This window comes from Dreissena polymorpha, chromosome 2 (genome assembly GCF_020536995.1).
Source record: "Dreissena polymorpha isolate Duluth1 chromosome 2, UMN_Dpol_1.0, whole genome shotgun sequence".
Lineage (NCBI taxonomy): Eukaryota > Metazoa > Mollusca > Bivalvia > Myida > Dreissenidae > Dreissena > Dreissena polymorpha.
The window spans coordinates 58,781,693-58,794,441 of record NC_068356.1 but is presented as its reverse complement, the minus strand read 5'-3'; the positions used below and the strand labels follow the sequence as shown (position 1 = coordinate 58,794,441).

General features: G+C 34.7%; 1 protein-coding gene and 1 long non-coding RNA gene across 2 annotated transcripts in view; one reads left to right on the top strand and one right to left on the bottom strand.

The window, feature by feature from the left end:
* LOC127867191 (uncharacterized) overlaps window positions 1-12,749 on the top strand; it is a 234,316-nt gene that overhangs the window by 85,610 nt on the left and 135,957 nt on the right. The gene's annotated exons all lie outside the window — the stretch shown is intronic.
* LOC127867184 (uncharacterized) lies at window positions 2,317-6,581 on the bottom strand. Its single transcript, XM_052408235.1, has 4 exons — window positions 6,407-6,581; window positions 5,559-5,739; window positions 2,840-3,073; window positions 2,317-2,450 (listed from the first exon to the last, which is right to left on the bottom strand). The coding sequence occupies exons 1-3, from the start codon at window positions 6,457-6,459 to the stop codon at window positions 2,858-2,860; spliced, it is 450 nt and encodes a 149-aa protein (XP_052264195.1). The 5' UTR covers window positions 6,460-6,581; the 3' UTR covers window positions 2,317-2,450; window positions 2,840-2,857.

The following is a 12,749-nucleotide window of genomic DNA, read 5'->3' as shown; positions in this document are numbered from 1 at the left end:
TAATTGTTGGTTTAATTGTTCATTTGTTATTGGTTACAATTGTGTATTGAATTGCGTATTTTATGTTTGAATACGCTTTCTGTTACAAATTGATTATATATACTTAAAAAAACTACTTGATATCCTAAACCGAGTTACTTCTTTTAACTTTTTCGTTGCCCCTGTTACGTTCAGAAGTTGTACTTCACTTTGCGAACTGAATTGTAGCATGAACTCTTGCCCTTTCCAATAATAAATAGCAACCAATCACGAGTGGCGATACAATGAGACAGCGCTCGAATGACATGGAGCAGCAGAGGGAGGTAAGTCCGGTTAATGTAAACCGATACCGTTTATATTTTTGTTCGGTCTTTCACCTCGAATTGACAGCTTACATGATAATCAACAAAACAAATACAAAATCAATGTATTAATTATTAACTTTAAACCCGCTAAACCCGTTATGAGTAATAAGAGGGTCGATACAACGGATGAACATGCTATACTGACGTTGGCAGTAAATAAGAATCTATCAAAGTGTTTATAATACCTGTATCCTAACTGTCTGTTAAACCTGCAGTAACTGGAAGGTCAAACAGAAACAATAACAAATTTGAACAATAACATCAAACTGTAAGATTTATGTGCACAGTTGTATTTGATGTGGCAAGATTTATCATTGTACATAACTTTGATTTATTGGAATGCTCTATGCATCAGTTGCATGAAATTTATGCATTTCAAATAAATTGCCTTTCAATTCACTATAAACTGCAGATGACTTAAAAAAAACAACTTGGCTTAAGCAAGGCAAAAGAAGGTTACATCATGCCACAAAAACACAATTACCTGCATTATAGTAATAACAACAAGAAAATAATAACAAATAGCAACATGCATGCTGAGAACAAACTATATATTGAATAAATAGAACATACGAAATTCAAAGATAATCTAAATAAATTAATATTCATGAATATATTTTGCATGTTCAGTAATGCTTATTGATTTCTTGGAAAAAATAAGTTTGTTTCATTATCAGCATCTTACATTTGCATAGGACAGGGAAAATTGGAATGGCAAAAATGAACAGCAGCTTTTTATTCAATATTCATTTTCTTGATGATCAAGTAGATGGAAGATACTAGCCTAGGTCAATTTCAACTGTACTTCAAAGAGATTTTTATTTGACAATACTTCACTGTATTAACTGCTTAATGTGCTATGTCTTCTGAACAAGTATTAAACAAATAAATAGATTGACAAACTTACATATTGGCTACCGGTAAATGACTAGCAATGCATGGTGTACATACACAAACCCATTCTAATCTTTATAGACTCCAATGGTACTTGTGCGTGTAGAAAGGTCTTATAATAGTCCTGTTTACTTTCCAGTATTTGAAAATTATTATCTTTATGTATTATATTATTTAGAATCTATTGACAACAAAAGTACATTTTGCACAAGCACATTTGGTAAACACCAGGAATTATGTTCAGTCTTAGTGTTTTGATTAGAATGGGCAGATATGAATGCAGAACAAAAATTACAAATTCATAACAGAAAGCAAACATATTTACATGCAACATAACATATACATACCAAATGCCTTCATGTAAACATCACCAAGGACCTGTTGATACTGGTCCAATATATCTATACAATCCTCATGCTTGGCCTCATTCTTAAGGATGATTGGTAGCTGAAAAACTTCAGATTTTTGCCTCATCTCAGCTTGGTAAGGATAATAGATGTGGGCTGGGAGCACTTTTTGAAGCCAGGAGAAGTCTTTAAACTCAGCAAGTATTCTTCCTGGAGTAAAACAACATAATAAACAATAAATACAGTAGTCACAACTATTTTCTATACATAACAATTCTTGCTATTTTGTATTACTTGTTTATCTAGCACTCTTCAGTGTACTACTTTAATGATTACACAGTAATAACAAAATATTTAAGGAAAAACATGCATAAGCAACTTAACAGAAGAAAATTGTACATGTTATGAAATCGGGGGTTTCTGTTAACTTTTGAAATCTGGAAGTCTCTGTATTTTCCACTTTGAAGTGTTGGATTTGGGAAGTTTTGAGACTTCCTGGGATGCAATTTTGAAAGTTTTTATGAACACAACTGGGAGTAAATTACTCCCAAACTTCCTTTAACAAAAGCCCAGTCTACTCAATGTAAAGACTATATGTTTTAAGAGTATTTTATTAAATTATAGTGCCTGTACAAGAATTGTTTAGCTTATAGATAGATTCATGCTCAACCATAGACAATAAATAAAAAACACTTCACACGTCAAACAATACCAGCACTCAAATAATTTGAATTTTACCTAACAATACAAAGTAGGTGTTTGTCAAAGTGTCTCTGTGGTGACCATTGGGAAAGAACTTCTCTGGAAAAAGTGTTCCAAGTGATGGCATGGTGAAACTAGTGCTGAACGATCCTAGTTGTGCAATCTGAAATACAAATAGACATACACATGATTTTGATTTACAGCATTTTTGAACACCTTTTAATTGAGTGTTTTTTTTTCTGTATAAATTTAATTTGCTGTGTTTGGCACTTTGTATTAAGTGAATCAGAATCATGATATTTTTTTAGAAAGAATAACTCTTGTATACATTCATTCATTTTAACTAATGAACAATGTTCTCCTGTACTCATGCTTAATAGAGTGGAAAGCTTCTGATACCATCAATGTGAACAAAAATGCATTACTACTATTTACTCAGTATATTGTTAACAGATCATAATATCAACAGTTTAGTGATGCTATTGTTAACATCACTAATCAAGCCAGACAAGAAGGGGTGTAATTTTAACCATTAGCTCAAACATTACCTACCCTGCTGAAGATGATATTTTAGGCAAACATGTGGAGGTCCTTGTTGTGTCTGTCCAGTGAATGATGTCCTGTTCTGACATAGATGTCCAAATTGTCACCCATGATTTTGACAAGTGGGTTTTTTCTTAGACTTCTGGCGATGTTGTCTTTCAGCATTTCACCAGCTTCATCCAGTAGACACAGTTTGGATGATGTCGACATTGTCAGCCCCATGCGGTTGAAAAGTGTTAGTGCCTGCCAGTAGTCAATTGTAGAAATGATCCATATATTAACAGTAAGAGAAACTTATTAGAAGAAGCCACTTTATGATTTAAAGTGTTCATTATATCATTTAATTTTCATCTTAAAACGTAAGAATGCTAATGGATTTATGCAGCAGATATTAATGATTTTGAATAGTATACAAAATCAAATGCTTTCAATAACAGATAATAACAATAATGGAAAAATCCTCATTTTGGGGTCAGGCTCCAAATGGCAAAACAAATGTATATCCATAGGCATATTATGTAATTAAAATTTCAGATTGTTGTGAAAAGATATAAAATAAGTCCTGTTAATATTTTTGTGGGCAGAATTTGCATACAGTCGAAACTGACCTTACGGCCACCTGAATTTACCGGTCACCTGCAGACAGCGGTCAGTCTGGAATCCAATCTCCACGCAGAGTTGTCGTTCCTTGCTCTCACATACAACTCTGCGAAAGGCTTATCCCTCCATTTTGTCTATAAAATAGATAAAACCGAACAAACGCATTCAACGTATATTTGATTGGATATTTAAGATCGCATGCATTAAATAAAGAAATATGACTTTTAAATGTACGATAAATCGTGCAAAATTTTGCGAGTTTTAATGCAACTCTTTGGAACTAATTTATTGCCCATTTACGCAGATGGAATCATTCCACGCACTTCACAAATGTAAACAATTGAACATATTTTTTGAGTGACGTTAGGAATTGCTTCGGCGTGTGTATGTAAGTTGGTTTCTTAAAATAAAAAACATATCAATTTTATAATAATGAATTAAGACTGATATAAGATATCATGGTATGAGATGGTTTTCTTTAATGCAGTGAATGCAATGTAACCGTCGTGCAAGAGATTGTTTAGTATTCTGTAACCTCAATGATGAACGCTTGGAATGATCATGACATAAATGAGACGCTTTCATAACAATAGTCCGTTCTGAGCCCAACACAGAGGTGAATGTAATGTAACCGTCGTGCAAGAGATTGTCTGGAATCCCCCCGACGAAAAACACTTTATATTACACCTGAATTTAACGGCCACCTGTCCATAACGGCCAACGGCCACTATATTCAACTCCGAAATTCATGTTTGAACTGAAATCAACGGTCACGCGTCAATCGTCTCGAGTCGCGAAAATTAAAAACACTGCACATCATTTGTCCGTCTATTTTGCGGTTAAAGCGTTTGATAGCGGTAATTGCCTTTGATATTATAAAAGCGGCCCGCTGCGAGTAAACAAATAATAAGGTGTTGAGAAGGTTTGTTTTCCCGGGATAATTGTGGGGGTTTCTTCAACAGATAATATGTCAGAGTTTTTGACACGTTTAAAGTAATAATCGCTAATTAAATGACCGCTAATTAGTACATTTTACTTACAATATTGAGTATCGATTTTAAAGTAAAATTTTAGGATCATTCTTTAAAAGAGCTTTCTAGCGTGCACAACACTTAAAAGCAATCGGAATAATAAATCACAGAATAACAATGAGTGGTGAACGTAAGTTCCTCACCTTTGAGGACCGAGTCAAGTGTTTGAAACTGTTTGAATATATGGAAAAAGTTCGCGTGTAATTGCAAGTGAGCTCTGTGCTGGACGTACGCAAGTGCAGAGTGTGCTTAAGCATAAGCGAGAAATTATGTAGGAGTATGAATCGAATGCAAATGTGAGTTTGAAGCGTTGTATTTTGTATGAGGTTGTTGAATTAAAATTGCTTTTTGTGTGATGTTTGCGTACGAATAAATTTTAACAAACTGTTTGCGTCTTTTTTTATTAGAACGGTACAATATCACCGTACTATCGATTTATGAATGCGAATCCGCTTTTTAGACTTGTACGGACGTGACGTCAACGGCACGTGACAAGTTTTATTTATTGAATGATCAAGATGCATGAGTAAACAATTATACTAGCGTTGATAAAGTCATTGCTTTAGTTTAATAAGAATATGAAATTAAATCAATCTTTAATATATAATTCTGTTTTTTTTAATGTACGTAAATTATGTTATTATGCTTAGTTAACGGCAATGAGCATTTGTTTAACACCGTATGCAAACGACTGGGTGGGGTAACGACGTAGCAATACTACCGACTGACAAACCATCTTAAAATTGTGATCCGAATTCAACGGTCACCCGTGGACAACGGTCACTTTGGTCATTTCCCTTGACTGACCGCTGAATTCAGGTTTGACTGTAAATACATAATTTGAACCACGCTGTTAAAATACTTTAACGACAAATTTAGTTTAATTCCCAACCTCAATGATCATATTCCTACAGTTGTAAAAACCAAACTAGGGCCATCTTTTCCTTTATTTTTTAGCTATGATGAGGCCACATATATAAATATCCCCCATTTTTTTATTCCTTTGAATTAGTTTTCTGTCTACAGCTCATTTAACCCCAATATAAATCCCTGTCTTTAGAAAATGTGCTTGTGCCAACTATAGAGCTTAGGCCTACCGAGTCATCCAAGTGCCCTTTGATGGATACAACTGTTGTGAGTCTGTGCCACGCTGACAACTTCTCATTCCTGGCATTCATGAGGATGGCATAGGCAGCAACAATCGGGGCAATCTTATTGGCCGATGGGTTTTTCCCAGCTATTGCCATTGTGCAGAACAGGTCAAGGACGAACGGAAGGCTAAAAAACAACAACAAGGCATGATGCATGTCAATTTATTATTGTGATTTATTGTGAATAAGACCTGTCAACATAGAGGAATACTGACAATTTCTTTTGCTCTTATTTGAACAAAACGTGTAAAACGAAAAAAAAGAAAAATAACGCAATTCTAAATACATCCACTTCTGACAGATAAATGTAATGAAAAAGTTTTTTATATTCTGTATTCATCACACAAAAGTGAAAATGACGATCCAATAAGATAAAGTGGAAGCTTTCGTTCTAATCATAAACTCACACAAAAAACAAACATGTATATAGTCATGTATACAACATATTAGAGGAAATTTTCACAATATAGAAGAAAACCTTTTAAAGACTTTTAAGATGCATAGTCATGATTGGTAGAATTTACACTTCATCAAGGTATTATTTAAATGTTAATGTTTTTGTAATGCCTACAGAATCCACTTTGATGAATGAAAATATCCTAAACAGAAGTAGGGTTATAACTTAGGAAGAACAGCTAGTGTGCTTGCACATTCAGGTGTACTTTCATGTTCTTTTCATTCATAAAAAAAATTACTTCTACTAGAGTTCTATGCACCCGATAGGATCAATTTTTACAGTTTCACATTTTTTGTATAGATTACTTATTAATGTATGGTAAAATTTAAGTCTTTACCTTTCTGAAATTTCCTGTAATATTTCTGGAATAATGTTTTCCCCATTCTGCATCAACTGTGAGACACTTTTCTTTTTCAGAAGAATGCTGTTAAATGCAGCATTTCTAGAGGACAATCGTGCGCAGACATTGTTGATTTGTTCCAAGAATCTTGCTTGAACTCGATTGGATAATATCTACAATAGACCGAAAGGTGACTGGTATATTAAATAATATAGTTGCTGTCTATTTACAGAAAAACGTTTATTGTGGAAAAGGGAAATTATCTGTTTAATTTTATAGCTGGTCCTTAGAAGAATATGTACAATTTATTAGGGATTATTCTACATTTCCTTTGAGGAATCAACACCGGTTCAAATAATTTGTAAACAATATAATTATCCCGCTGCTATTTTAAGCTCATGTTTTCATTCTACCATGATTTTAAAAATGTGACAAAAATCCACATGGTGACTTTGAAACCAACAAATAAAATATTGCCTAATACAATATATCTGAAAGTATTTGCATTTATTTTCATGTTACTTACATGTTTGATGACAGCATATTTGGATAAGTAGCTTTGAATAAATTAGATGAGTGGTGGATACAAAGTAAGACTTTCATGCTGTGGAATGTCCCTGAAGCCTCACACGATAAAGTTCATCTCTATCTAACACTATAAATCTTATATTCAATACAAATCCTGATTTAAAAAATTGTATCAATATTTCCAATATGCAGATTTAACTTGATAAATTGGTACAAATTATGAATGAAGAAGCAAATTATTATCAGTAATTGTTAGTACAAACCTTGTTATTGGCGACAATATCAACTATTTCATCCACTATTTCAGTGCTCCTACTTGTCTCACACAAATGCTGCTTGATTATGTACATGGCAGTTATTGTATGGATGGCATGAATGTCATGTGATTTCATATCTGTGTTTAAAGCCCTGGTGTAGTCATGATCTGACCCAACGGCTGTGGCCGTATAGTCATGATTTTTTGTGAGCACAGAATGACCTACAACAACTTCAACCTCTGAAGTCTCATTGGAAGGACCTGGTATAGCCATGTCACCAAGTGAACGCCTTGCAGGTTTTTTACCAGCAGTAGGAGCATGTTTGCTACGCTTCACAGTTGAAGATAATTTTGGGGTTATGGGCGAGACTGTGCCACGCTTAAATCGAGTTGAGTCTGATATTTGAACGCCATCATTCAAAGCCAGGTCCAGTTTTTTTACAATTTCATGAGCAGATTCAATTTTGGCGTCACACCCTCTACAAACTCCTAATTCAATTTGTGCCTCTTGATTTGCAGATACAAAATCCTTCTTCTTCTTCTTCTTTTATAATAATGGCTATGTTCAATACTGATACATTATGGCCATGCGTGGGGGGTTAAAAAGAAATAGATTGATAGGTTTCCCGAGTTACTCAATCCACTCAGGAAAATCCTATCAACAGTGATAAAAAAGGTGCAAAACCTAACACCTTAAGCCCTTAAGACTTAAATATATACATATACAACTGTGCATGTGGTGAGAATATTAGTCGAGTTAAAAACAGGATAAAAGCAGAATCATGTGATCTAAGGAAGGAACACTGATGTAGACAGCACTGATTTAAATCCAGGGATCGTATCAGCGCTGACTACATAAGATGGAAGTGTGTTCCATTGTACAACTGTTCTTGGAAAGAAAGAAAATTTGTGGTAATCAGCTGTACTTGGTGGTATTTGGTATGCCATGTGATGGTGATGGCGCGAGTGTCTAATGTAAGGAGTGAGATAGTGAAGGGGATTGACATCAACATGATTATATACTATTTTATAGAACAAAATGAGTCTAGCTTGTTGTCTTCTTGATTGCAAGGTATTCCAATTCAAATCCTTAATTATATTTGTGACCGTGCCCGGTGTCTTTCTGTAATTATTCGTTACAAATCTGGAAGCTTGACGCTGAACATTTTCAATTTTATCAATATCTTTCTGATGGTAAGGGTCCCACACACTAGAGCAATATTCCAAGGATGGTCTAACAATGCTGTTATATGCCGCTGCCTTAGTTTCCATTTTAGAAGAATGAATGTTTCGTTTTAAGAATCCTTAGCTCTGGCTTGCTTTACTACTAATTTTATTTACGTGAGGTGACCAGTTTAAAGTTGAGCTTACTTCAACGCCAAGATAAGTGGCTTGGTTTCCAACAGACAGAGGTTGATTGTGGAGAGTGTAGGCTGTTTTTAATGGTTTGCGGTTTCTCGTAACATGCATGATATGACATTTTTCTATGTTAAAAGACATCTTCCATTTCAGCTTCCACAATGATAGACTATCTAGATCTCTCTGAAACTGAAAAGTGTTAGCCAAAGTTTTTATGGATCTGTACATGACACAGTCATCCGCAAATAGACGGACGTTTGACTTCACAGACGAAGGTAGATCATTAATGTAGAGCAGAAACAGAAGAGGCCCAAACTGATCCCTGGGGTACGCCAGAAATTACAGGGGCCATGGTGGAAGTTGCCCCATCTACAACAACCTTTGACTACGGTTACCAAGAAAAGCTTTAATCCAAGAGTGTGTAGTGCCCGTGATGCCATAATGGGCTAGTTTCAGCAACAATCTACCGATGAGACATAACATATTTTAACATAGTTCTAAACTTACTTTATTAGCGGACGCACTCGACTTTATTCTGTCCACTTTCCTAGTTATCAGTTATTGGTTTACACTTATAACTTGCTAAGTTACAGGCAATTTCTAAGGCTTAAGGAACGGAAATAAAGAAACACTTTATATTGTAAGGCGCCATTATTTTTTATCGTATCACGTGGCTCGACTAGGTTTACGGAGGTTTCGTCACACTGAAGTTTCGTCAAACTGAATTTTTCTGTGGAAAACGGGTAGAGGGTTCGTCACAATGGTAATATATAGGTGTGAATAATACCGGGAATCTTTAGCACCTTTGATTGACACCTTTCTTCTAAGTTAAAACAACATGTTTTTTGTTGTTAAATTAAATACATTTAGATAAATTGAAGTATTTAAAATGTTGCAATTAAATTACATAGCACAATGTTGTTAATGATTCACAAAAATCCATTTATTCACATACAACACAATATTACACAATACATTAACATACAACTCTACTCAATAAACGGTATAATAATATACTTACCTTTACACAACACAAATTTATTTGCAAACAATATTACACCAAACATAAATATTTACATATAAAACATAAAGATATTATCAAATACAACTCTACTCAATAAACGGTATAATAATATACTTACCTTTACACAACACAAATTTATTTGCAAACAATATTACACCAAACATAAATATTTACATATAAAAGGAAAGGGACGAGCATGTAGAATCCAAGGTCAGCACGCCCGGCTGGCGTATTGATTCTTCGATGCCACCCTGAAATAATGTTTATTTATTGAGCAAAGTTTGTGAACACTGTTGTATATTATGTTAGGCGAAATAAAAATGCTGTAAACGATGTTGTTTATTACGAAAAAATAAAGAATAACATAAATTGTTCTTTGAATAAAAGCATACCTTCAACATCGTTGTTAGTCCTAACTGATTGTCTATAGACGCTCCAGTTAACCGGCTTCCATATTGATCCCCGGATCCACGTGCGCTCAACGTAATTGACGACATTCAGAAAGGGACTGCCAACCTGGAATAAATTTATGACATATGCGTACATTACAGTTTAATTATTGTATTTTTATATTAAGTTATTAACAATAGAAGGCCATTGAAGTAATTAAGCGAATAATACATGTAAATACCACATGTGTTAGGTGAATAATAATGAGGTAAGTTATAAAAATATTAGTACCTCTTCAGCCTGTAGCATTATCTGTTCGAAGGCAGGAGTTATGTGTTCGCTCGGCAGATACGGCAAGGATATGAGTTTCCTCAAGAAGAGGAACTTGTCGCCCTTTGCCGCATAAGCTGTTGCGAGACCCTCATTCACCACCTTCCTACACACACGTTAATTCCAGTAGAACACGAAGCCTTTCACGGTCGCTCTTGGATCCATTCATTATAAAACATCAACCTAACCAAAAAGTTTCTAACAAGAAACAATTAAACTAGTGTCATATTAATGAAACTACATAATTCAAATATGTAAATTGGGCAATTTAGAAAAACAAAATAATGCAATTTTACACTATGATTGATTTTCATATCACTGTATTTTTGTAAATCTAAATAATACAACATCGTACATTCCCATCAGAGCCTTCCATAGATGAATGGTACATCATGACTCTAGCAGTTTTCTCTGATGGTTTTCCTGAGTCAACTTCTTTAATTGCCATTTAAAGGCGTGTGTCGCTATTTGATTGTTTGCAATGCGCTAATTAATATGTTTGCACTATCAAGTAATCAATAATTGAAATATCTCATAATCGTAGATTGGTAGTCGATAGGGTGTGCTCCACAAATATGTGATTTATTCATATACTACGCGCACACAAAAAGTTGATATTATGGTAGAAAAAAGGATAATATGCACGCAATAACGCTAAAAAATAACACAAAGAAGCATATATCCCAATGTATTTGTTAACAACATCATATTCAATTGCAATATCATTTTATTCTATACAATATATCAGTGTGACGAAACCTCCACTGCCCTCCTTCATAATATCAGTGTGACGAAACTGCATTGTGACGAAACCTCCATCAACCGCTCGACTATCATCACGTGGTTGCTTATGATGGCAGGGTTTTGATCCAGCTATGCTGGTTCCCGTCAAATCACTGCGCGGAGGTTGACGGTACACAGTTTCTTCAAACTCTTTAAATTGTCATGTCTCTCAGCTTTAAATCCTTTTAAGGGACTTGTTAACAGATTTTTGTAGTAAAGGAAAATCATTAAAGAAATTTACTAACAAAAAAAGTAATATTCGGAACACAATAAGACAATTTTAATAACAAAAAAAAGATACATTAAATTCGCATACCACATGGTTCATACCCTGTTCCTCTACAAGCTAACTCTGACGCGATACCGCAACATCACGCAAGCTCTAGTATGTCAGTAAGCGATACCGCAACATCACGCAAGCTCTAGTATGTCAGCAATACCGCAACATCACGCAAGCTCTAGTATGTCAGTAAGCGATACCGCAACATCACGCAAGCTCTAGTATGTCAGTAATGCATCATTCTGCTTAATTATCGATGACAAGCGATAAACGATTATTTTTTTCGATTACTTTTTTTTATTTTCCATAAACGAACATATACTGTTAACATTTTTTTAATCAGGAGTGTTATTTTGCTTTGGATAAAATGTACCCACTCTTTTTAAATATTAGATGATTTTTCAATCGTCGTTTTTCCAAACTGAAAAAAAGTCACTTTTTACATGTATGGGATGTGACTTATAGAGAAAAAATAAACAAATGAAAGCCACAAAAACACACTGGAAAATCGCCACATATGCTTAAATTTAATACCATTGATATCTATACTATTCCAAAGCTCTGCGTCATCTAAGTAGTAAACGTGGTCTTCATGAACAGTGAGGGAAGTATACTAGTAATATGTTTTGAAAGTAAAGTATGTTCTGATTAAATATAACATCGCTCTTTTGACTATATGATATAAAGAAGTGAAACTCCAGCTGCTGGAGCGGTATTACATTCTTATTATATACAATTAGTTGGTCATTTATTTAAAACAAGTGACCAATTGCCCAAACAGTACAAACCAGCACAATACACGACAACATAAACACAAATAAGAATAAAGATGGGGTCACCGCCTTGGAACGGTCAATGCAAAGAATTGGGTGTTTTAACCGGTTTAAGAGCGCTCAACCTCACACTTAGCCCAGCAATATCAATGATACATATAAGTGTAAATAAAATTTAACCTCATAGCAACTCAAATTAAACAACAATAAAAGGGAATCAACACGCATTCGATTTAATTAACATGAATCGAAATTAAAATATATGTCGATTGAAGTCTTGGATGACGTCACCAGACCTTCGTCAATGTTGAATCTTTTCATAACATGCCACAGGCATGCCGCACGCGGTCGAAATATTTTTAAAGTCAATACAGATGGGGAAGAGGTCAAGTTGTTCTTGCAGGTATTTCTCAATGATGACTTTGTAGTTGAAGATCTGTTCCACAGCGCTCCGCCCAACTCCGAATTCAGCCTGCTCATCGGTCAGCAGTTTGTCAGCCTTACTTTTCAATCGTTGGAGGAGGATGCGTAGAATGAATTTGCTGGGATAACTGATGGGGCTGATGATCCAGTAATTATCGCACAGCGTGATGATGCCCTTTTTTGATAGGGTGGTG